The 22,857-nt window shown below is 37.9% G+C and overlaps 1 protein-coding gene across 1 annotated transcript; it reads right to left on the minus strand.

The window, feature by feature from the left end:
* Nucleotides 1-1,739: 1,739 nt before the first annotated feature.
* Nucleotides 1,740-22,448, minus strand: mboat1 (membrane bound O-acyltransferase domain containing 1). The gene is made up of 13 exons (XM_065246309.2): nucleotides 22,187-22,448; nucleotides 21,785-21,930; nucleotides 21,164-21,241; nucleotides 18,002-18,097; nucleotides 13,330-13,385; nucleotides 13,149-13,203; nucleotides 12,462-12,654; nucleotides 12,026-12,218; nucleotides 11,514-11,617; nucleotides 9,775-9,839; nucleotides 9,443-9,575; nucleotides 7,556-7,707; nucleotides 1,740-2,577 (listed from the first exon to the last, which is right to left on the minus strand). Exons 1-13 carry the CDS (start codon nucleotides 22,274-22,276, stop codon nucleotides 2,454-2,456), a joined length of 1,485 nt encoding a protein of 494 aa, XP_065102381.2. The 5' UTR covers nucleotides 22,277-22,448; the 3' UTR covers nucleotides 1,740-2,453.
* Nucleotides 22,449-22,857: the final 409 nt, after the last annotated feature.

The raw sequence follows: 22,857 nt of genomic DNA on the forward strand, positions 1-22,857 counted from the left end.
CCCTTTCACCTTCAGAGCTGCCTTAATTCTACATGGCATTGATTCAACAAGGTGCTGAAAGCATTCTTTAGAAATGTTGGCCTATATTGATAGGATAGCATCTTGCAGTTGATGGAGATTTGTGGGATGCACATCCAGGGCACGAAGCTCCCGTTCCACCACATCCCAAAGATGCTATATTGGGTTGAGATCTGGTAACTGTGGGGGCCATTTTAGTACAGTGAACTCATTGTCATGTTCGAAACCAATTTGAAATGATTCGAGCTTTGTGACATGGTGCATTATCCTGCTGGAAGTAGTCATCAGAGGATGGGTACATGCAGGTCATAAAGGGATGGACATGAGAAACAATGCTCAGGTAGGCCGTGGCATTTAAACAATGCCCAATTGGCACTAAAGTGTGTCAAGAAAACATCCCCCACACCATTACACCTCCAGCACCAGCCTGCACCGTGGTACCAAGGCATGATGGATCCATGTTCTCATTCTGTTTACGCCAAATTCTGACCCAACCATCTGAATGTCTCAACAGAAATCGAGACTAATCAGACCAGGCAACATTTTTCCAGTCTTCAACTGTACAATTTTGGTGAGCTTGTTCAAATTGTAGCCTCTTTTTTCTATTTGTAGTGGAGGTGAGTGGTACAAGGTGGGGTCTTCTGCTGTTCCGCCTCAAGGTTGTGCGTGTTGTGGCTTCACAAATGCTTTGCTGCATACCTCGGTTGTCAAAAGTTGCTCTTCTATCAGCTTGAATCAGTCGGCCCATTCTCCTCTAACCTCTAGCATCTAAAAAAGGCATTTTCGACCACAGGACTGCCGCATACTGGATGTTTTTCCCTTTTCACACCATTCTTTGTAAACCCTAGAAATGCATTGAAGCAACTGCCATGTGATTGGTTGATTAGATAATTGCATTAATGAGAAATTGAACATGTGTTCCTAATAATCCTTTAGGTGAGTGTATATACATATTTTAATGGAGAGCTGGCGATTTTTTTTGTGACTTTGGTGACTGTATGGGGCATGTCCAGGAACACAATTAAAATTGAAAAACCTTTTGGGAGCGACTACCAATAGGAGTGAAGTGTAGAGTTTATGTCATCCATCATTCATCAGTTACCTCAGTGGACGGTTACTTTTCTTCTAATTCCTACTTATTTTAGGACAATAAAAAGTGACACAGCGAAAAATTTGCTGATAGTGTGCATGCATCAAAAGAGTTCATATTAATACCTCATAGGCACATATAGGAACCAAAAGGTGCATATTAGGACCCCAAAGGGTGCATATTTGTACAAAATATACACATATCTGTACCTATTGGTACATATTATTCCCTAATAAATCGATCCACATTTATCCCCAAAAAAGTGCATATTAGGACCCCAAAGTGTGCATATTTGCACCAATATACACAATTCTGTACCTAAGGATAAATATTGTACCCTAATAAATCCACCTTTATCCTCAAAAAGGTGCATGCATACTAGTACCTCAAATGTACATATACTTATGTATAAATTTACATATATTTGTGCCTAAATGGTACAAATAAGTACTGTCCCAGTGACATCATTTTTTAAAGTATTGGGGAGTGCCAAGCCTATGTTGTGCTTAAATGTTAATAGGGCATTGCTAGATATCTTCTTATTCATCCCGGTCTGATAAACTCACTCTTGAGTGTCTATAATATTCAAATATCTGTTAAATGTTAGCTGTGAATGTTCAACGACCATAAATCTACTCAAAAAACTGTAGTTTATTTTGGGATCATCTTTCAAACACACGCAATGTCTATAATAACGGAAGTCTACATGTTTGATTAGTCGTTCGCTATTTGCAATAGTATCTTCATTATTCATAAATGTTCAGTACTGCATTGTCATTTCACATCATCAAAATGCACATCTCAACAATACAAAACTCAGGTATTATACATAAATTACTTCAAAAAACAAATAAACATATCAAAACATTCATCAATGTCAGAATAAAGTCCTTACATGGTTATACCCAACAAAATACATTAGGTTGCATTTGGGTACCTAATGACTAACCTAATGGCTAACGGCTCTAGCGCTGTGAGTTTTAAAAGACCCTCCAACAAGGGCAGCATTAATTTACTTAGTAAAGGTGTCACATATTTGCATCGATTGTACCGTGTGCAGCGCTGGAACAGTATGCACTTACTACTGCATAATCGAACCTGATCTGTGCTCCAGTGCCCGAATAACAGCAAGTGTGTGTTTGCTTGAATGAAGTGCATCCCTGGCAAGATATACTGTGTGTGTGTGTGTGTGTGTGTGTGTGTGTGCTGTCTCAGTGCCATGCTGGCTTGGCCCAGCTGAACTCATTGTATGTGCTTCACACAAAGTAGCCTTTGTCCGCCTGTGGCTCGGCTCTCTCTGTCCACACACACACACACACACACACACACACACACATCAGATCATTCAGTCCTCCTTCAGGTTATTGTTGGAGTGCTGGCCATTGCTTTCGGACTTGGAGACCCTGGGTTTGCTGGGCAAGAGGATCATAGCCAGAATGCTGATGATATGCACATAAAAGTACATTGACCTGAGGAACAGAGAGGACACACAGAGATCAGATTACAAACTACATCCTGTAACCTCTTTCTATGCATTATCAGACATTTTGGGGTGAATTTGGGTTTATAATTAAATTCTTTTTTTTTTAAGCTGAAAACTGTTATTAGGGACCATTACGATTTTTGGCACTGCAGCATTGTTTTCATCACAATTAAGCACATATTTCTCTCCAAATTGTCCGTGACTTGCCTAATAACAACTTGGCCACACTTTAATGTACTGGTGTGAGGTTGGATTTTTGACTAAACAGACTAAATACCCTTACATTTTTGGGATACCACAAAAAGAAATATTTTATGTTGTTTTCAAAGATACAGTATTGTGCAAAGTTTTATGCCACCCTTAGATTTCTTGTTTTTGCAATGGTAAAGTGGCCATATAGATTTTTTTCTCAGTCTCTTTATTAGAATACAACCAGCAAATACAGAAAATGTGTATGCAGCTTTAAAAAGCAGAACTAAATAATAAGCTATACAATAGCAACAGTTTATTGAGCAATAGCAGGAACCTGCAGGAAATCCTAATGTCTAATTCTTATGACTTCAGTCTCCTCAAAAGAGTTCAAGATGTGTTTTGTGTCAAGACTTCTACCTATAGAAATCATTTTGTTTTGAAAAACAATTTTTACATTTTGGAAACATATTTCCTGTATGTTCTGTTTTTATCATTACCTTTCTGTTTGTGTATAATAAACATGGATGACCATCAAAACTGCTAAAACATCAAAGCTGGTGGTGGCTTAATGCCCTGTTTACATAACAAGTCATACACGGCGACACCATCCCACTCATTTTAATGGAGATCTGGCAATTTCCGGTGTCACAAGCGACAGTGATGATGAGTGACTTTTGGGAGCAACTGCCAATGGGAGTGAAGAGTTCATGTCATGCATCCTTTATATAAACCTTTATTTAACTAGGAAAGTCACATTGAGGTTGAAACCTCCTTTACAAGTAAGACCTAGTCAAGACAGGGTTAGATAGCAGGATTAAACAAATAACAAACCACAGACAAAACCAACATCATCAATAAATACAACGAAGAATACACAAACATTTAGATACTTAATACTGTTCACAGAAAAGAAGAAATTAAGTGCAAGTGGAATTCTCAAAACATCTACACTTTATCTGTTACCTTAGAGCCTTTTTACACCTGGTCACTTCATGTGTTTTCTCTGATCGATGAGTCACTCGATCGTAAAAAGACTCTGTGTAAATGCCCTCCGAAATGTTTTCGAGACGCATTTCAGACAAGTGTAAATACATGCTCTGTGTAGGCAAAAATTTTTAGGGTCCGTTTTCTGTAATCCCATTTTTCCGACTTTAGTTAGTGTGTAATGTTCCTGTTAGAGCATAAATAATCCCTGCAAAATTCTAAAGCTCAAAGTTCAATGCCAAACGATATTTTCTTTAACAGTATTCGTTTTTCAAGGCCTACAGAGAACGGGCGGTTTAGACTAAACCACTCTACTTTCCGGATATATGACGTACATATTAGAGTTTTTAACTAACATACACCCACAGAAATACGCCAGTCGCCAGCTAAGCTAAGCTGCTGTTAAATTAAAACACATTAAGCCATTTTCAAAATCAGAACTCGTTACATATTTCTAAAGGATGGACTTCATTGGACAGTTTTACATGGACTGCAAGTGATGTGATTGGTCCACTAGAACTCCTCCTTTCAGGTAAAAAAAACTGCTGTCCCATTTTTTTATAGGCTTTCCATTTGCGACAGTGAAAACAAAGATGGGCCAAGTTGAGGAGTGATTAAACTGAAAAAGCAACAAAAGTAGCTGTTGTTTTCTTTCCATCACTGCTGGTGTTCTCAAAACATACATAACAAGCTGCTTCTTCTTCGTTTGTGGGTTTACTGGCCAAGCTGCTGCTTCTTTGCCCGTTTTATTGCTACTGTAGTTACACATGGTTACGCATGCATACTGCATACTAGCGGTCTGCATGTGTAATTGCACGTTGACACAGACACTACCCAGAAGTATATGAAAACCGACGGGTAGCCTAAGGTGTCAAGGCTACACCGTAGGACTTGCGCACAACTGAGCCCTTACTCCTCCCATATGTAAGCACGTCACTCCTAAAGGGCGATTTATAGACGTGCGTAGGTCCTACACCGTAGCTACGGCCTGACGCGCACCTCACAAAATTTCTAACACCGCGTCGGCTCTACGCGGACCGCAAGCTCTGTGATTGGTCCACCAGAACCCCTCCTGTCAGGTAAAAAAACTGCGTCATAGGTATTTCCGTTTGAGACAGTGAAAACAAAGATGAGCCAAGTTGAGGAGTGATTTAACTCAAACTGCAACATAAGTCGCTGTTTATTTACTTCCATCATTGCTGGTCTTCTCAAATTATACACAACAAGTTGCTATTTCTTCTTAGTTTGTGGGTTAACTTGCTTAGCTTCTTCTTCTGTGACGACTTCTGCTGCTAACACGCGTGATTACTGCCAACCAGCGGTTTCGCGTGTGTTTGCACGTCGACGCGGACGGCGACGCACAAGTATAAATGCAAACCGACGCGGAACCTACGCCGTCGCTGCTACGCCGTAGGACCTACGCACGACTATAAATCACCCTTAAGTTAGCCAGGACAGAGGCAAACAAACAAAGTGAAGACAGTTGGCAAAAAAGCTTTCTAGAACTAAAAAAAATTGTCCAATGACAAACTCGATTATATTAAAACAAAACCCCCCCCTTAAGACCTTATTTTAAGAAACGGGCAACACATAGCGACAAATTTGCTGATAGTGTGCATGCAGCAAAAGACTTTCACACAATACTGTACTGTACATCCATGGGTGTAGGCCAAAAACCTGTGGGTAATTCCAAAACATTTGACAAGGGAACAGACATATGCACTAAATAAATAAAAAAGTCAGTGTGTCCAATACCATTGGTCTTAAAAAGTCCACACACATACAGTGGCAAGAACAAATATGTGAACCTTTTGGAATTTCATGGTTTTCAGAATAAATTTGTCATAAAATGTGATCTGATCATCATCTAAGTCAGTGTTCTTCAACCCTGGTCCTCGAGGACCCCCTTTCAGAAAGTTTTAGATGTCTCCTTATTTAAAACACCTGAACCAACTCATCAGCCTCCTTCCAGAATATCTCCCTAACAAGCTAATGAGTTAAATCAGGTGTGTTAATTAAAGAGACATCTAAAACATTCTGGAAGGGGGTCCTCGAGGACCAGGGTTGAAGAACACTGATCTAAGTCAAGGGTATTGACAAACATAATCTAATTGTGTCTAATAGATTTAGTGTCTAAAATAATTACACAAAACACACTCATTGAACATTCAAAATGTCAGTGGAAAAAGTAAGTGAACCCTTAAGAATAAATAACTGGTTGACCCCCTTTGCAGCAATAACTCAACCAGGTATTTCCTGTAGCTGTGGATCAGACCTATACATCTTGAGGAGGAATTTTAGCCTATTCTTCCTGGCAGAAATGCTTTATCTCTGTCATATTCTTTGGACGTCTCATGTGTATGGCCCTCTTCAAGTCAATCCATAGCATCTCTATTGGGTTGAGGTCTGGGCTCTGACTTGGCCACTCCAAATTGCAGATTTTGTTTTTTTGAAGCCATTCTGTTGTGGACTTGCTCTGGTGTTTTCTACAGAGTTTCAGCTGACTTAAAGTCATTCTCACATTATCCTGAAGAATTGTCTGATATACTTGGGAATTCATCTTCCTCTCAATGATTGCAAGCTGGCTAGGCCCTTATGCAGCAAATCAGGTCCAAATCATGATGTTTCCTCCACCATACTTTACAGTTGGGATGATGTTTTCATGAAGGTTTTTCCAACCTTCTACCCGTGAAAGTGCACTGGAACGGCAGTCAAACCCGTTGAATTCCCACCCGTGAACTCGTACTAGATCGATGTACTCCCAGTTCAGAGTCATGAGTTGTGGTTTTGAAGTCGTGATTTGCGGGCTACGGGTTGCCTGGAATGCAACATTAGTTTCATTAGTGCACAAATCATTTTGCCAATACCGCTGTAGAGTGTCAATGTGCTCTTTTGCAAACTTCAGGCGTGCAGCAATCTTCTTTTAAGTAAGGAGTGGCTTCCTCTGTGGTGTCCTGCTGTGGATTCCCTGTTTGTTCAGTGTTTTACATATTGCAGACTCATGAACAGAGATGTTAGCAAGTTCCAATGATGCCATCAAATCTTGGGCTGTCATTCAGGGTTGTTTCTTTACCTCATTGATGAGTCTTCGTTGTGCTCTTGGGGTCATTTTGACTGGGCGCCCAGTTCTTGGTAGAGTAGCAACAGTCCCAAAGCGTCTCCATTTGTAGATTGTTTGCCTAACTGTAGACTGGTAACTTTTTAAAGTCTTTGAAATTACTTTGTAACCCTTTATGTAAAGCAACAATTTTTGATCGTAGCTCCCCTGAAAACACTTTTTGGCGAGGCATGGCTCACATAAGCGTGTTCTTCTTGTGCAGAGCTCCAAAAGTTTGAAGGGTTTTTATTAGTCAAAGCAGCACACCTTCAAACGTATTATCTTAACCAGACTCCAGTTCTGCTAAAACCTCCAACTCCAATTAGCAATTTTTAGGTCATTAACTCAAGGTTTCACATACTTTTTTCCACAAGCACTATGAGTTTTTTGGTTGTTCTCAATAGATATGAACAATATATGAAGAAGATATGAAAGATCTGATCTGATGATATTATTTTTTAGATACATGTTGTTTGTCAATACCCTTGACATAGATGAAGATCAGATCACATTTTATGACAAATTTATTCAGAAGACTATGAAATTTCAAAAGCTTCACATACTTTCTTGCTACTGTATAATGGTTCTGATGCCCATATGTACATCTGTGAAATAATCTGTACTTACAGTGCCAACAAGTGCTGAAAATAAAAAGTCTGGTTATGCAAGACTGGCAAAACTGAGATTTTACCTGTAATACATCATGGTGGGCTCCACTGCCAGGAGCAGGAAGGGCATTACAATATAGCAGATGGTAAACTGAGTAGCAGCCCAGGTCACAACATCGTAACAAAACTTGAGCTGGCGTGAAGACAAGAAATACTGCCGGAAGTTTCTGCGGATCTGGTTACATCAAATCAAAATGAAAAGTGAATGAGTTTTTCAGGTATGGCATTGAATTATTTGAATTTGGTGTATAACTTCCTCTTGCACATGTGATGTCAGGGGAAATGAAAAGTAATACTAAGAACGTGAGAGCATGAGTGATATGCATGCCTGTTGTAAAAATGTAGTGCAACCTGTTTAACTGCAAAAGTCACAGATGTGATAAATGATACCACAGGAACCAGCAGAGTGTGTTCGTATACTTAATCGACCTTCAAGGGCAAACCTGTCCTCAGAATTGAGCTAAATCAGACTAAACTTTCTTTAACTTAATGGCCTGGTTTCACAAACAAGGCTTAGCTTAATCCAGGACTAGGCCTTAGTTAAATCAAGACGTTTAAGCATCTTTTATAAACATGCCTTTGAAAAATATGTTACTGGTGGGTATCTTGAGACAAATCAATGACCCTGGTATCTTTTAAGATCTGTCTGTGCAAGTTACTTTTAGTTGAGACAGCTCAAACATGTGTTTTAGTCTGGGACCAGCCTTAAGCCTTGTCTGTGAAATCAGGGAAATATGTAAATAAAGTAAATTCGTAACTTAACTTTATCATTTGTGCTGGCAGGTACGATTTAAAGGGATATGTCAGTTGTTTTCTACAAATGTGCAGTACGTAAAGTAACCTGCAATTTGACATTTCAACTGAGATGGTGATATAGTTCAGACTGATGCTTTAACTCTTTCCCTGCCATTGACTAATTATTTCGTCAATTAAGAGCAAATGCTTCCCTGCCAAGTTTTTAATCCATATTTCCACTATTATCCAGTAGGTGGCGCTCCTACCCAACTTATAAAACACTGAAGCATCCACTGATCCAAAAACAGTAAAAACTCTGTGTATGTTTTGATCTTCGCTCTGAATCTGATCTCTAACAAAAGTCCTTTACAAAAATTCAATAATCTCAGCGTTTTGCTCAAAATTTGGTCTTTTTGAAGAAATCTACCTATATTTTTGAGAAGTGATTAAAAGTGAACAAATATTCAAAAAAGGATGAAATGTTTTGTTTGGATGAAAGCAGATGGTGTGTTCTTTCATTATATATATTGTATGTTTATATATTTAAAGAATAACATTTTTGGAAGGCATTAAACTTTTGTGAAAATCATTAAAAATTCTGGTGCTGACAACTAAAAAAAAAAACTCTGGCGGAGAAAGAGTTAATATGTAAAGCAAAAATGTGTCAGGTTAAGTGTAAGGCTTAAAGGGAATAGTCTACCCTTTTACCACATTAAACTATGTTATTACCTCAACCTAGACGAATTAATACATCCCTATCTTTTTCAATGCGTGCACTGTACAGCGCGTTGTGAATTTGTTAGCATTTAGCCTAGCCCCATTCATTCCTATGGTACCAAAAAAGAGTTTTATTTTGTGGCACCATACTTACTGGTATAACTCCTCATATAACAGTCTTTAAATAGGGAAAAAACGGAAGTGTTTGGTGGCTTCCCTGTTTGGTACCATAGGAATGAATGGGGCTAGGCTAAATGCTAACACATTCTCAATGCGCTGTACAGTGCACGCATTGAAAAAAGATAGATATGTATTAATTAGTCTAAGTTGAGGTAATAACATAGTTTAATATGGCAAAAGGGTAGACTATTCCTTTAAAAAAGCACAGTATTAAAACAATAGTTTTAAGTTAAAAGCCCCCACCAAGATTTAAAAGGAAATGTGTGTGTAAAACTTACAGAGCGAGCTGCGGAGAGGACGGGTATAGCCGAGATGAAAGTGAAGTAGTATCCTGGATAAACTCCGTGCCAGATGGCTGACAGCACAAATGTGAGGGGTGTACGGTAATATGGAGCTCGATCATAACACACCCTGGGGCGCAGCACAGGAAAACATTTGAAATACCACTGAGCAGACATACGGTAATATATATATATATATATATATATATATATATATATATATATATATATATATAAAGATAACAACATCTGTATGCAGTATGACGGGTGGACAGCACGACCAAATAGCAACAGATGGCTAACAAAAGATACCTCAACATAAAACTCACCTTTTCAGCCATAAAGCAGTCTGTATATTCCAGTTGTCAATGAATGATTTTAAACTTGTTGCTGTCTGTGGACAAACAAAACTGTTTTTTTAATTACAACATCAGAGATCTACAGTCCTTGTGTGACATTAGAAATTTACTTAAAAAAGAAGTTCTCTCAGAATTTACTCAACCTCATGCCATCCAGATGTAAGATTTCTCATTGGTTATATGTTTCATGACAAAACATGCAAGAGTGTCGCAGGGATGATGTTTTTTGAAGGCAAAACCCAGAAGCTAGCACAAATATTTTTGGGTTTTAATTGTATGACATAAAACCAATACGTGTTTTTAAGGAAAGTTGCTAACAAGTTGCTACATGGGACTACAGATGTTGTCGGGTCTTTAAACGTCATCACGCATGAAGATGTCAAAAACAATGCAACATGGGCACAATTTCCCTACAAACATTCATCCTCAAAGTATTTCCTTATCACAAAACATATTAAGGAATGTGTTTAAAGGAATAGTCTACCCTTTTGCCATATTAAACTATGTTATTACCTCAACTTAGACGAATTAATACATATCTATCTTTTTTCAATTTGTGCACTGTACAGCGCATTGTGAATGTGTTAACATTTAGCCTAGCCCCATTCATTCCTATGGTACCAAACAGGGAAGCCACCAAACACTTCCATGTTTTCCCTATTTAAAGACTGTTACATGAGGAGTTATACTAGTAAGTATGGTGCCACAAAATAAAACTTTTTTTTGGTACCATAGGAATGAATGGGGCTAGGCTAAATGCTAACACATTCATAACGCACTGTACAGTGCACGCATTGCAAAAAGATAGGGATGTATTAATTTGTCTAGGTTGAGGTAATAACATAGTTTAATATAGCAATAGGGTAGACTATTCCTTTAATAAAGTTTGAAAGAGCTGCCGGAAGCTTGGTGATGATATTGATGTCGAGAGATTGTGGTGTCGAGAGATCGTATTGTAGTAGCCTAAGGCTAGCTTTATATTTCTAGTTAACGCATTTAGACTTCAAAATTCATAAAGTTGTGTTCATCTGTGAAGATAATCTTGTTGGACATAACATTAGGGTGACCACCCTACATAACATGATCGTATCATGTTCGTAATCTTTTTTAAACACAGAGCTTATATTTTGCGCTAATCCAAAAGTCTATAGGAAAATGAATGTGTTTTTTGGTGGGGGAACCTGTGTCTAGCTAACTTTCGGGTTGGCCTAAAAAAATACGTCACCCTTGCGGCAATTCACTAGACATGCAAGAGCCAATGAGATTTGATGCCAGATTAGAATTTACCACACTGATCTGTAAGAGGAGGCTCCTCAGAGGAGCTCAAGTACAAAAGCAGCTAAAACACCAACTCCATCAAAAATGAGATAATTAAATGCTCAGTGCACGTATTATACGTTCATCAAATTCCTTTGCTTCAAATCCGCTTTATCCTGGCCTCAGGCCATTCAGAAATACTGCGTTGTTGGCAGAATCCACTAAACGCTGATTTTTAAGGAAAGTCTAAGTGCACCGAAGATGAACTGAAGGAATGAAAATGCGTGAAATTATGTTTTCAAGGTGACCTTTCAACTATTTGTGTTTACCTGAAGAAAGGAAGTCATATACATCTGGATGGCATGAGGGTGAGTAAATCAAAAGAGAATTTTTATATTTAGATGAACTATTACTTTCAAAAAGAAATGACAAAATTGCAATAGTGAACAGACCTCTATCTTCCAGATGTGAACGTTGGAGATGAGATCCCAGGACACTTCTCCGTTCTCATCCATACTGCTGATTCCATAACCAGCTGCATTATGAACAGCATCCGCTGCACATAAAACCAAGTGTATATTTAGTGATCCACACTTCCTCTTTCACAATTTTTAAATTCCATGAATTTTTCATGATCATTGAAACCCTGACAAAAAAACCTGACACATTTTAAGGGATTTGGCAACAATTTTATTCTTACTGACTTACAGTGCATTTCCAATATACATTTCTATCAGTATGTGACGTTCCCTGGGATTACAAACCCACAACCTTTCCATGTTGTAGCTTCAGAAACATGTATCTTATTAAAGTTTTGATCCCATTGCTTGTATTTCTGTTAGCTTGGACGACTAGAACTGTCAACTGGTAACGGCATGTCTAAGCATATTTACATGTAACACACATTCTCGTTTTCAGCCAATCATATTTTTGGTTCTGGTAATAATCCACTTCTCCCGCTTACCGAGGCTCCACGCAAAGTAGAACTTGGGTCTGGCCGCCTGGATGGAAATGAAGGCGTAGGCCAGTCTGGTAATGAATGACGCCTCGCTGATGAATTGTGCGTCGACGTTGTAAGTTATAGGGAATGCTTTGGTGATGATGAAGAACCATAACAGACAGCCAATGCATACCAGAAGCTTTTTAATCACAGCGTTCTGCAAAATAAACAGTAGTTGAAGAAAATAAACGCTTATATTTGAATTAAAAAAAAATGGGTGTACTGGCTCTTTAAATTCGATTGCCTTACTACACATAAAAGCCTAGATCATGCAGCTACTCCAATGAATTGTTTACTTTTAGTCCATTTGTGATGAAGTGCGCTGGGTGTCCTGCCCAGTCCTGTGTGAAAGTGTTTATTTCTAAAGGAATGGATGGATGAATCTGTCTTTGTGTCTCACCACAGGCGATGGCTCAGGCATTCTGTCCCAGCCGTTGTGCTGCGAGCTGCTGTCTTTAACTCTCCTGAGCCTGTGCTGAGCATGATGGCCCTTTATAAACTCTACGTAGTCCTTAAAGTTACTGCAGGGTCCCACCAGTATACTCAGGAAATTGATATTGTAGCTAAGGTACTCCAACAGTGATGGCTTATAGCTGTAAAGAGAGAAAACAGATTCGCAAAGCTGAATAAAGGTGCAAAGTAAAGCACTTGCTTATTGAATACTGAATGGAAACATTTAGTGATGGTTCAATGTCTACTGAAGAACATCGACTAGAGTATCTGTGGTTACCGTAAAAGGGAATAATTGACAACGGCCCTTTGAATAAAAAAAAATGCACCTCCGCTTCACGCCGTGTCACATTACGACCTTGGGTTTGCATAAATTTTGAATAATTTAACAGTCCGTCGTCAATTATTCCTTACATAATTCATTTAGACTCTGGTGTGAAAAATGTTTTGCTGCCCTAAATTTGTATCACTTTGTGAAAAACCCAACAATCAACCAATCATTACACAACAACGCGCTTAATACACATTAACTGCCTCAAACATATTAAGGTACCAGATTTGCCATGTGGAGAATTTGACCAGATTTAAATTTGTTTTATATTTCTAGGTGAAATATAAGAACGTCTAATATTCATACTTTACTGCCAGACGTCTCTGATCTTCTGTAAGTTTCTCCTGCTTTCGACACATCCCTAAAACATAATGAAAACCAACAAGTGTTACACAGCTTATTACAATAAACTAGTTCTTAAGTTGTGTAGTACGGCAACACATTTATGGTTTATTATATCGGTCAGACAAGAGGCATAATTTCTTACCATCATGCACCTGAAACGCCAATGAGGTGATTTTCTGTGTTATAATCATTAAAGGCCTAAAAATGACAAAATAAATAAAATAGATTATAAGACACATGGAGGTAATTTCACAACAAACTTTACATTTTAAAAAACAACATAAAAAGCCAAATGATGCATGCCATTTATGTAAATAAAATACATTTATGTTGGCACAATACAAGCTGTGTCCCATTTCGAAGGACCTCCGAAGGCTGCATTTTAAGATTTTAAGGTCAGTAAGGCCGTCTTAAAGGCTGCTTAAAATGCGACCTCGAAATGGCCTAGCGCCCTCGTATATTAAAGAATTACTATCAGAATACAATCCACCACGTAAACTGCGATCACAAAATTCTGGTCACTTAATTATCCCTAGAATATCAAAAGTGTCTAAAGGTGGTAGATCATTTTCCTACTTAGCCCCTAAGCTCTGGAATGATTTACCAAATAATGTTCGAGAATCAATTTAAATCTAAACTCAAGACATTCTTCTTTAACAAAGCATTCACATAAAATGTCCAGTAAATGTACTTATCCCGCAATAGTTATTTTGTCTAGAACCAAGCACTCACATACCTCATATGGGTAATATACTTATGCTGCAATAGGTAGCCTGTCTGGAACCGAGCGGGTTTTTAAACCACAATACTGTATGACACTTGCATTACATGCGAACGGCCCCTACGCTAATAGAATTCTGTTTTTATCTGCCTGTCTCGTCCTCGACCCCAGACCCAGTTCCTGTTGCTGTGAAGCCACTGATCTACTGGCTGTCCTTCAACGTGATGCCCAGCCGATGCGCGACCAACGGCTGAACCGGTTTAATCCGCTTACCCGCTTCCTATCCCTACCGTGTTTATATATATAAATATATATTTATTTCTCCCAAAAGGAGTTTTTCCCACTGGGTTTTCTCCTAAGGGGTTTTTTCATCCCTGGGAGAGTCAGACAACTTTGGCTTAACTTAGCAGCACTTTACTGTATGTGTTAAATTATTAATACGCTCGCTTGTACTGTTTATCCATAGCTGCTATATTCTACAGCTTATACTATCTATTGATTTTCTGTGTTCTCCCCTACATCTACTCATTTAAAGCTGCTTTGCAACAATTAACAATTGTGAAAAGCGCTATATAAATAAAATTGAATTGAAAAATTGAAAAAAAAATGCGTCCTTTTTTCCTGGGCTGGGAAGGATAGAATGAATAGATCCTTGGCTGTTTCTCAATATGCGTTCTTCAGCGATCTTGCGTCCTTGTGTTCTCGCTCTACGTCATCATTAACCGTCGAAGTTCAGTTCCAATTCTGCACGAGAACGCAAGTCCATTGCGTTCTTTGGGATTGAGAAACAGCCCTTGACAGCCTAGGCTATCCCGAGATTCATTCCGCACGTGTAACGGCTGAATAACAGCTGGATGTTTTAAAATAAACATTTATTAAAAGTGTGTATTTAGCAGAAAAAAATTCATCATTTTAGTATTATAAGTTATGTTTTGTATTAATATTATTCTGTGTATGTTGCGTATATTTCTAAGGTTGATTAATTAGATATACTGTTAGTGGGTGTGTACTCAAGCGTGTCCTCTGAAGGCTAAACTGTCTCATTTCAGTTCTCTTCATGGACTTCAAAGGCTGCAACCTTCAAAGACTGAGTGCGTCCTAAGAAGGTCGCAGCTTTCAAATTGGGACACAGCTATAGACATAGAATAAATATTTTTAAGCAGTGGCAGCCGGTGACTTCTTTTTTTCAAAGGTGCACAATGCGAAGTTCGTCCCAACATGTATGTAGCCCGTCATGTGTGCGGTTTGTAATTTCAAAATTTGTGTTCGGCGCGTCGAGTGAACCTATGTGCATCACGTGTCTTGTCAAAATAAGTGCCTGCTGCAGATGGTCTAAAGGGTTTATGATAAAAGAGACGCTCGGGTTTCCCAGATACTCTCATGCGTAATCAGAGTTTACTGTTAAGGGAGTGTCTGGCGTGTATTTTGTGAACGTGAGCGTCTCTTTTATCATAAACGGTTTTGACGCGTGTGCGGCAGGCACTTATTTTAACAAAAAACATGATGCACATGTTTCACATGACGCAACAAACAAATATTTTGAAAATACGAGCAACACACATGACACTCTGAACACATATTTTGAATTTGGGCCCCTCGGAGGAGCAGTCATGAGCCGCCACTGTTTTTAAGTATAGTTTGATTCAGTTAAAGGAATAGTCTACTCATTTTCAATATTAAAATATGTTATTACCTTAACTAAGAACTGTTGAATCATCCCTCTGTCATCTGGGTGTGTGCACGTAAGCGCTGGAGCGCGCTGCGACGCTACGATAGCATTTAGCTTAGCCCCATTCATTCAATGGTATCAAACAGAGATAAAGTTAGAAGTGACCAAACACATCAACGTTTTTCCTATTTAAGACGAGTAGTTATACGAGCAAGTTTGGTGGTACAAAATAAAACGTAGCGCTTTTCTAAGCGGATTTAAAAGAGGAACTATATTGTATGGCGTAATAGCACTTTTGGGAGTACTTCGACTCGCCTGAAAAGTCCGCTCCCCTTCTCACTCTCATAATGGGAGAGTGAGGGTGTTACTGCGCCGAGTCGAAGTACTCCCAAAAGTGCTATTACACCATACAATATAGTTTCTCTTTTAAATCCACTTAGAAAAGCGCTACGTTTTATTTTGTACCACCAAACTTGCTCGTATAACTACTCGTCTTAAATAGGAAAAACGTTGATGTGTTTGGTCACTTCTAACTTTATCTCTGTTTGATACCATTGAATGAATGGGGCTAAGCTAAATGCTATCGTAGCGTCGCAGCGCGCTCCAGCGCTTACGTGCACACACACAGATGACAGAGGGATGATTCAACAGTTCTTAGTTAAGGTAATAACATATTTTAATATTGAAAATGAGTAGACTATTCCTTTAAGGAAACCGCAAACATATGGACAAGTCACAGGCCTGAAAGAACAAAGCCTATTGTAAGTTAGTCCAACCTTATTATAAACCCAAGCAATACTTATTAAAAATAAGTATATGACAACAACTTTTAATGACAATTTTATTTATAAATCCATATTATTTTCGATATCATGTTTTTTTACTGTATTCACTATCCTTTATGTTCTGTAGCTGGATACAATTATGTAAGTTATCATTAAAGACAGCTCACTTTAAATCAACAGAAAAAATTAAGATTAAGCTTCCCCAAAAGTCCAATAGGAAATATTTATTTGTTTTCCCCATAGTAAATGAATGGGTAGCTATAGTAACCCGTTTTTGTTTTCCTCAAACTAGTTCACACCCCAGTATATAAAATGTTGTATTACATCATCCTTAAATGATATTTCCATTTTCCAGCATATTTTTAGGCTTTTCCAGAGGCAGGCAACTAGTCTTTTAAAAAGAGGTCACGTGTATTTCTATCATTAATATTGCCATCAAAAATGTGCGGATGAAAAACGTAGGTGTTTGCACATCTGTTGTTCACGAATCCCAAAGCTGTGTTTCAAACTCAAATTTCTATCAATGACACAAAGAGCAAACCCTGCAGTGGCATGACCCATTTTTAACCCCTCATACCACCGTGGGTTAATTTGCAATAAGCAAGCAGATAGTATGCTCTCTGTCATGCCTGCATACTGCTGACTTTGTGCGAGAGCGGTCACGTGACACTGACCGTATTGGCACAGGCCAGAATTAACAAGGCGAGTGGCACAGTAAAAGACTGTGCCAATGAAACATCACAGCTTTCCCTGCGTTGTCCCCTAGACATGATTCCCATCAGGAAATTACCATAATAATGCAACCTAAACATCTTTAAATATCGTTTTTTAAACAGCCAACCATAAATTAAGAAGATGATGCCACTTGAAGAAAACAACACAGTCAGCACTCGACGGCTGCACGTCGTGTCTGGAATGCAGGGAAAGGAAATAACCACGAGAAGAAGAACAAGAGGGTGCTGATGGAGGAAAGAAACGACAAATAAACAAGCAGAGCGGTCCTAATACGATTCAGCTGATTTGACTTGTGCCTCCGAATGGGATGAATGCCCGGTTAAGGGCCGACTGTAGGACAGCCTGTGCAGTTCAACTGTTATCTCTCATTCTTATTTATCCAAGGGTGTGTAAAAACCAAAGCAGATGAATGAACAAAACTTGCAGATAAGAAACTAAGCCAAACCCCGAGGAGTGGCCAGATCAACAGAAACCTAGGCGAGTATTTGTGAATATTTGTGTACGAGATAGTTATATAAAAAATTTATAAATGTGGTTAAATTACACCACAGTTTTAAAAAAAAGCTATTCCAATCTTAAAATGTACCGAAATAAATATTTTCTTGGAATAAAATCACCTATTGGCCCTTCAGCTGAACAAGATTCATCAAAACCTGCCTCCCACTATTCTTAAATCTCTTCAGTCAGTGGGCAAAAAGGAACCATTACGTAACCATTAAATGCCCCATAGCTTATTCCTACAGTTTTATTAGAGGTGACCAAAACAAAAATTCATCACATTTGACCGAAAATTCCTATGGAGTTCATTCATTTGCACATATAGGAAGGTTCATTTATTTGTACATATAGGAAGGATTATGAAGGAGAAGACAATGACAGCACACTGTTCATGTGAAGTCCTCACCCTGAAAAGTCTGTGGACAGTATACCATAGTTGAATATGAAGACTCTGCTCACTTGGCAAACTGTGAGGTATCCGACCGATAAAATCATTGTGTACCTGGAATAAGAGCATAAAGTATTTCAGCGTTCTGAGAGGTTGTGAAAGCATGAGGAATTTCTGGAATTTCTTGATTTCATATGATTGGTTAATGTCTAACAATATTTACGTCATTAGTACTGCACGCATGGTTATGATCAAAGGCACATTATTCATGGTCCTTGAGTACAGAATGATATAAATATAAAGGACATCTGATTATATTGAAATAAGTCCTGATGTAAAATAACATACAAATGCAGTCAGGTTTATCTTGTAATGTAAATGAGCAATTCCATGCAAATTGTCATGGGAAAAAATTAATTATGTATCAAAAGAAACCTGATATCTCAGATGTCAATCTATGGTGGTTTATATACTCATGCAAGGTCTCTATTAAAGGTCCATATTAAGGTTAAAGAACTACTCCACTTTCATAAAAAAATATACTGATAATTTACTCACCCCCATGTCATCCAAAATGTTGATGTCTTTTGTTATTCAGTCAAGAAGAAAAACATTCCAGGATTTTTCTCCATATGGTGGACTTCAACAGTTTACAGTTTCAATACCGTTTAAAATTGCAGTTTTAACGCAGCTTCAAAGGGCTCTAAACGATCCCAACCAAGGCATAAGGGTCTTATCTATCAAAACGACTGTCAAAAGAAATAAAAATTAGGTACTTTTAAACTACACCTTCTCATCTTGAACTAGCCGTGTGATGCGCCAGCGTGACCTTGCGTATTACGTAATCACATCGAAAGGTCATTCATGGCGTACGTGAAAATATCACTCCAGTGTTTACAAGCGTGGAGAAAGAGGACCATTCCCACATGTGGAATGATCCTAATTAATGTCTGTGTCAGTTTATTGTTTAAAATGGTCTGCAACTGTGCGTTTCACATATACGTAGAAAGTTCACATATCGTGTGAACTTTCGACATGATTACCTAATACGTAAGGTCGCGCTGGCAATTAAAAGTACTTTTTTGCCGAAAATGACAATCGTTTTACTAGGTTATACCCTTAAGGGCCATTCACATTATAACGATAACTATAAAAAATATAGATTTAAAAATCGTTTTATATTAAAGAGAATAGCGGTGTTCACACCACAACTATAACGATAAAGATACAATGAACGATATCTTTTGAATCACTTTCTGGACGGTTTTTTTCTCCACCTGATACGAATGGATTGATAAACGGTAAACCATTGACAACCAGTGTTGAGGAAAGTTACTTTTAAAAGTAATGAATTACAATATTAAGTTACTCCCCAAAAAAGTAACTAATTGCGTTACTTAGTTACTTTTCATGGAAAGTAAGGCTTACGTTACTTTTAAGTTACTTTTGCGTTACTTTTTCTTACTTGGCTGAGGCTTGATCTCTTTCAGGCCTTGCAGTTGTTTTTATGATCGCAAAAATGTCAAGCTCTGGCCTGCCATTTCCATTTCTGACTCAAACTGTTCTTACTAAGTGCGTAATTCTACGTTAATATGTTTAGTTCAATTCAGTACATTATTTTATTTTTAAATTGAATTAATTAAACTGAAAAGCAACTCACATGACTTTTTTAAAAGTAACTCAAATATTAATGTGTACATTTATAGAGTAATGCGTTACTTTACTCGTTACTTCAGAAAAGTAATATTATTACGTAATATGCGTTACTGGTAATGCCTTACCCCCAACACTGTTGACAACCAATCAAATCTATTTGAACTTCTTCCCTACTACATTGACTACGCCAAAAGGTAAGATATTAGATTACACAAACTATTAGATTCACTGTTTAGAGTTCCCCAAACGCAGCGTGTTAAGGACATCTGCTGTTTACCCGCTGTGTAAATTCAACAAGAACAGCCTTTTTACATATTCACTGACAGGTCAACAATTGCAAAAGTTTTTATCACAAGCATTATCCAATATTAGTTAATGCCATTAAAAGCTTTTGATTTGCGTGAGTGCCGCACGTGTGAGCGAATTAACATAGATTTTTCGTTATCGTCCGGTGATGTGGACGCTAATATAGTTATCGTTATAGTTATCGTTATAATGTGAACAGCCCTTTATGCCTCGGTTGGGATCGTTTAGAGCCCTTTGAAGCTGCATTTAACTGCAGTTTAAAGCTGCATTGAAACTGTAAACTGTTTGATCCTCTTAAGTCCACTATATGGAGAAAAATCCTGAAATGTTATCCTCCAAAAACTTCTTCTCGACTGATGAATGAAAGACATAAACATCTTGGATGACATGGGGGTGAGTAAATTATCGAGATTTTTAAATGAAAGTGGAATATTCCTTTAAATGCAGCTTTCAATGTTGTCAGGTCCATAACAGAGAAATGTCACATATATTACATTGTTTCTTCCTCATAAATGCACACACACAAATTAAAATAAATACACAAAAAATTTGGGTTACTCCCAACCCAGCGTAGGGTCAACAAGGCACAAATCCAGCCCATTGGGTTGTAATTTACAGTGGGGGAAATAAGTATTGAACGCGTAATTTATTTTCAGTATATATATATTTTCCAATAATGTTATTGACATGTAATTTTCACCAGACATCAGTGAAATCTAGAATTAAATCACAACATTAAAGTCCATGAATAAAGTTATGTGCAATAAAGTTGAATGACACAGAAAAAAGTATTGAACACTTTGAGTATTGAAATCTAGTCACAAAGGCAAGGAACCACCAGAAATCCACAAAGATTTAAAAAGTTTATATATTTTTTATATATCTGTGCAAATTATTATCAGCTGGATTAGTAATGTATGTATACCGGTCTTGAATTTCTTCCTTAAGGGGTCAGGTACAAAACAAAAGGCTACCGCCAAACCTGTTCAGATTCCACGAAAGATGAAAAAGCAGTAAAACAACACAAGGCAGGTCTTACAAGACTTCTTTCCTGTCTTGATACCATCACTTACTAAAAGATAATAAAGTCACCCACCCTTTCCTGTAAAGCTACTATGAACAAACCTGCTAACCCCCCCAAAATACAGCATTTAAAGTTCTGAATGGTTTTGGTGATGAGTAAGCACCTGTTGCACAATACAATAAGACATTACTTACCTGTGAACATTGTGGACACTGGCTTTGAGCATAACTCCATAGCAAGCCAACACCAGAACGAAGACGTGTGTGGCATACCTGTCACAGTAGAAACGTGAATGCATTATGAGGAGAAAGTTAACATAATAACCATTTTTGTTTTTGGGCCAAGGGATCATTTTAGTCTGAGTCAGCAACCGGACAGCTCCAGTCAATATCAACAGGCGGAGGAGTGGAACGACATTACACCTCATTCATTGAGCGTTTCGGAAGAATTCGGCTTCCCTGACAACTCAAATGATGTCACTTCCTCTGCATCAAGATCGTTCACTACTGTTTTAAAGGTCAACAGGTGAGGGTTGTGGGGTAGACTGTTACTAATCTAGTCTGAAAGTGAATTTTGTGAATATTTGTGCTAAATATTTATATAGCCATATCTATACACACATACTGTAAAAATGCTAAATTAAATATTTATACACAATCAAATTAAAAATTTCAGTAGAACATGTTTATCATTAATATTCTTGTACTTATCACTAAAGTATTCACACTTAGTAGCCTAAAAACATCCAAACCTACAGATATACCAAAGTTATGTCTACCTACTTTTATAAAGGCTCGTGGACAGGTGTGTCTTACCAGCCAAAGTTGAAGATGACGAATGAAGCTCCAAGAAGAGCTGCAACAGCATGTCTGACCTCAGGTGTGGTGAACTGAGGAGTGAGATACAAGCGAAACCAGACTGCAGCTGCCAGTCCAAACAGCTGACAGGTAATGAAATTCACCTGTACACGACCAACAGACAGGTTCACACGCTATCATATCTGTTAATATCTGAAACTGTGAGTTTTATATAACTAGAAACAAACAGTAAAGTAGTTAAATGTCACAACTGTCCATTTTTGGATCTGTCATGTTCTATACCCAAAAAACACTTGAACTTGTTACTTTTCCGAATAATATAATGATTTTAAGATAATGACCCAAACTTCCCAAAGGCATCATATTTTTTCTAGATGAGTGATGAAACCGATCACTTGCCTGATCGAGCGGAACTCCCACCAGGTCACTGATTGGATTTAAAAGCGAGGATCCTGTGGTTTTAAACTTGATGTCTGTGTTTTGGTCCATTCTGCATGATGTGTTTAGATCCTCGCAACTCAATCACGTCATGCTGGTATGCTGTATATCATGATCGTATCATCTCGAATGGGTTTTGCGTCGAAGACTTAAGACGAAACTAAGCGCAAACTTTCACTGTTGGATGGAGTTGAAGCTGAGTGTGAAGGCGGGGTGTGTGGATCTCTCAGCTGGGCGTGTTGACTGGAAATCCTAACCTCCCACAACGCAGATCTCAGACCAGTGTCACAAGTTGTCAAAGACAGTCTATTTTTTTTTTTTTTTACAAAAGAATGAAGCGCACCAGATCATTTAAAATTATTCTAAAAGGGACTTTTATGCAATATGCGTATTTATAAAATTTTAAAGACCAATTAGAGTCAAGTTAAGTAAAAATACCGGTTACACTAATGTGTGTTTTTCATGATTTTTTGTTTTAGTTTGAACGAGTTCAAAACCAGCAACTTAAAACCTTTTAAAGGTGATTGTGTATTTATCTATTTTCCTAAATTAGACGCATACATAACGGATTATTTAATTATTTGAAAAAAAATCTGTATGTTAAAAAATATGGTAAATGTGTAAAGATTTAT

The sequence above is a fragment of the Paramisgurnus dabryanus genome, chromosome 13 (assembly GCF_030506205.2).
Source record: "Paramisgurnus dabryanus chromosome 13, PD_genome_1.1, whole genome shotgun sequence".
Classification (NCBI taxonomy): domain Eukaryota; kingdom Metazoa; phylum Chordata; class Actinopteri; order Cypriniformes; family Cobitidae; genus Paramisgurnus; species Paramisgurnus dabryanus.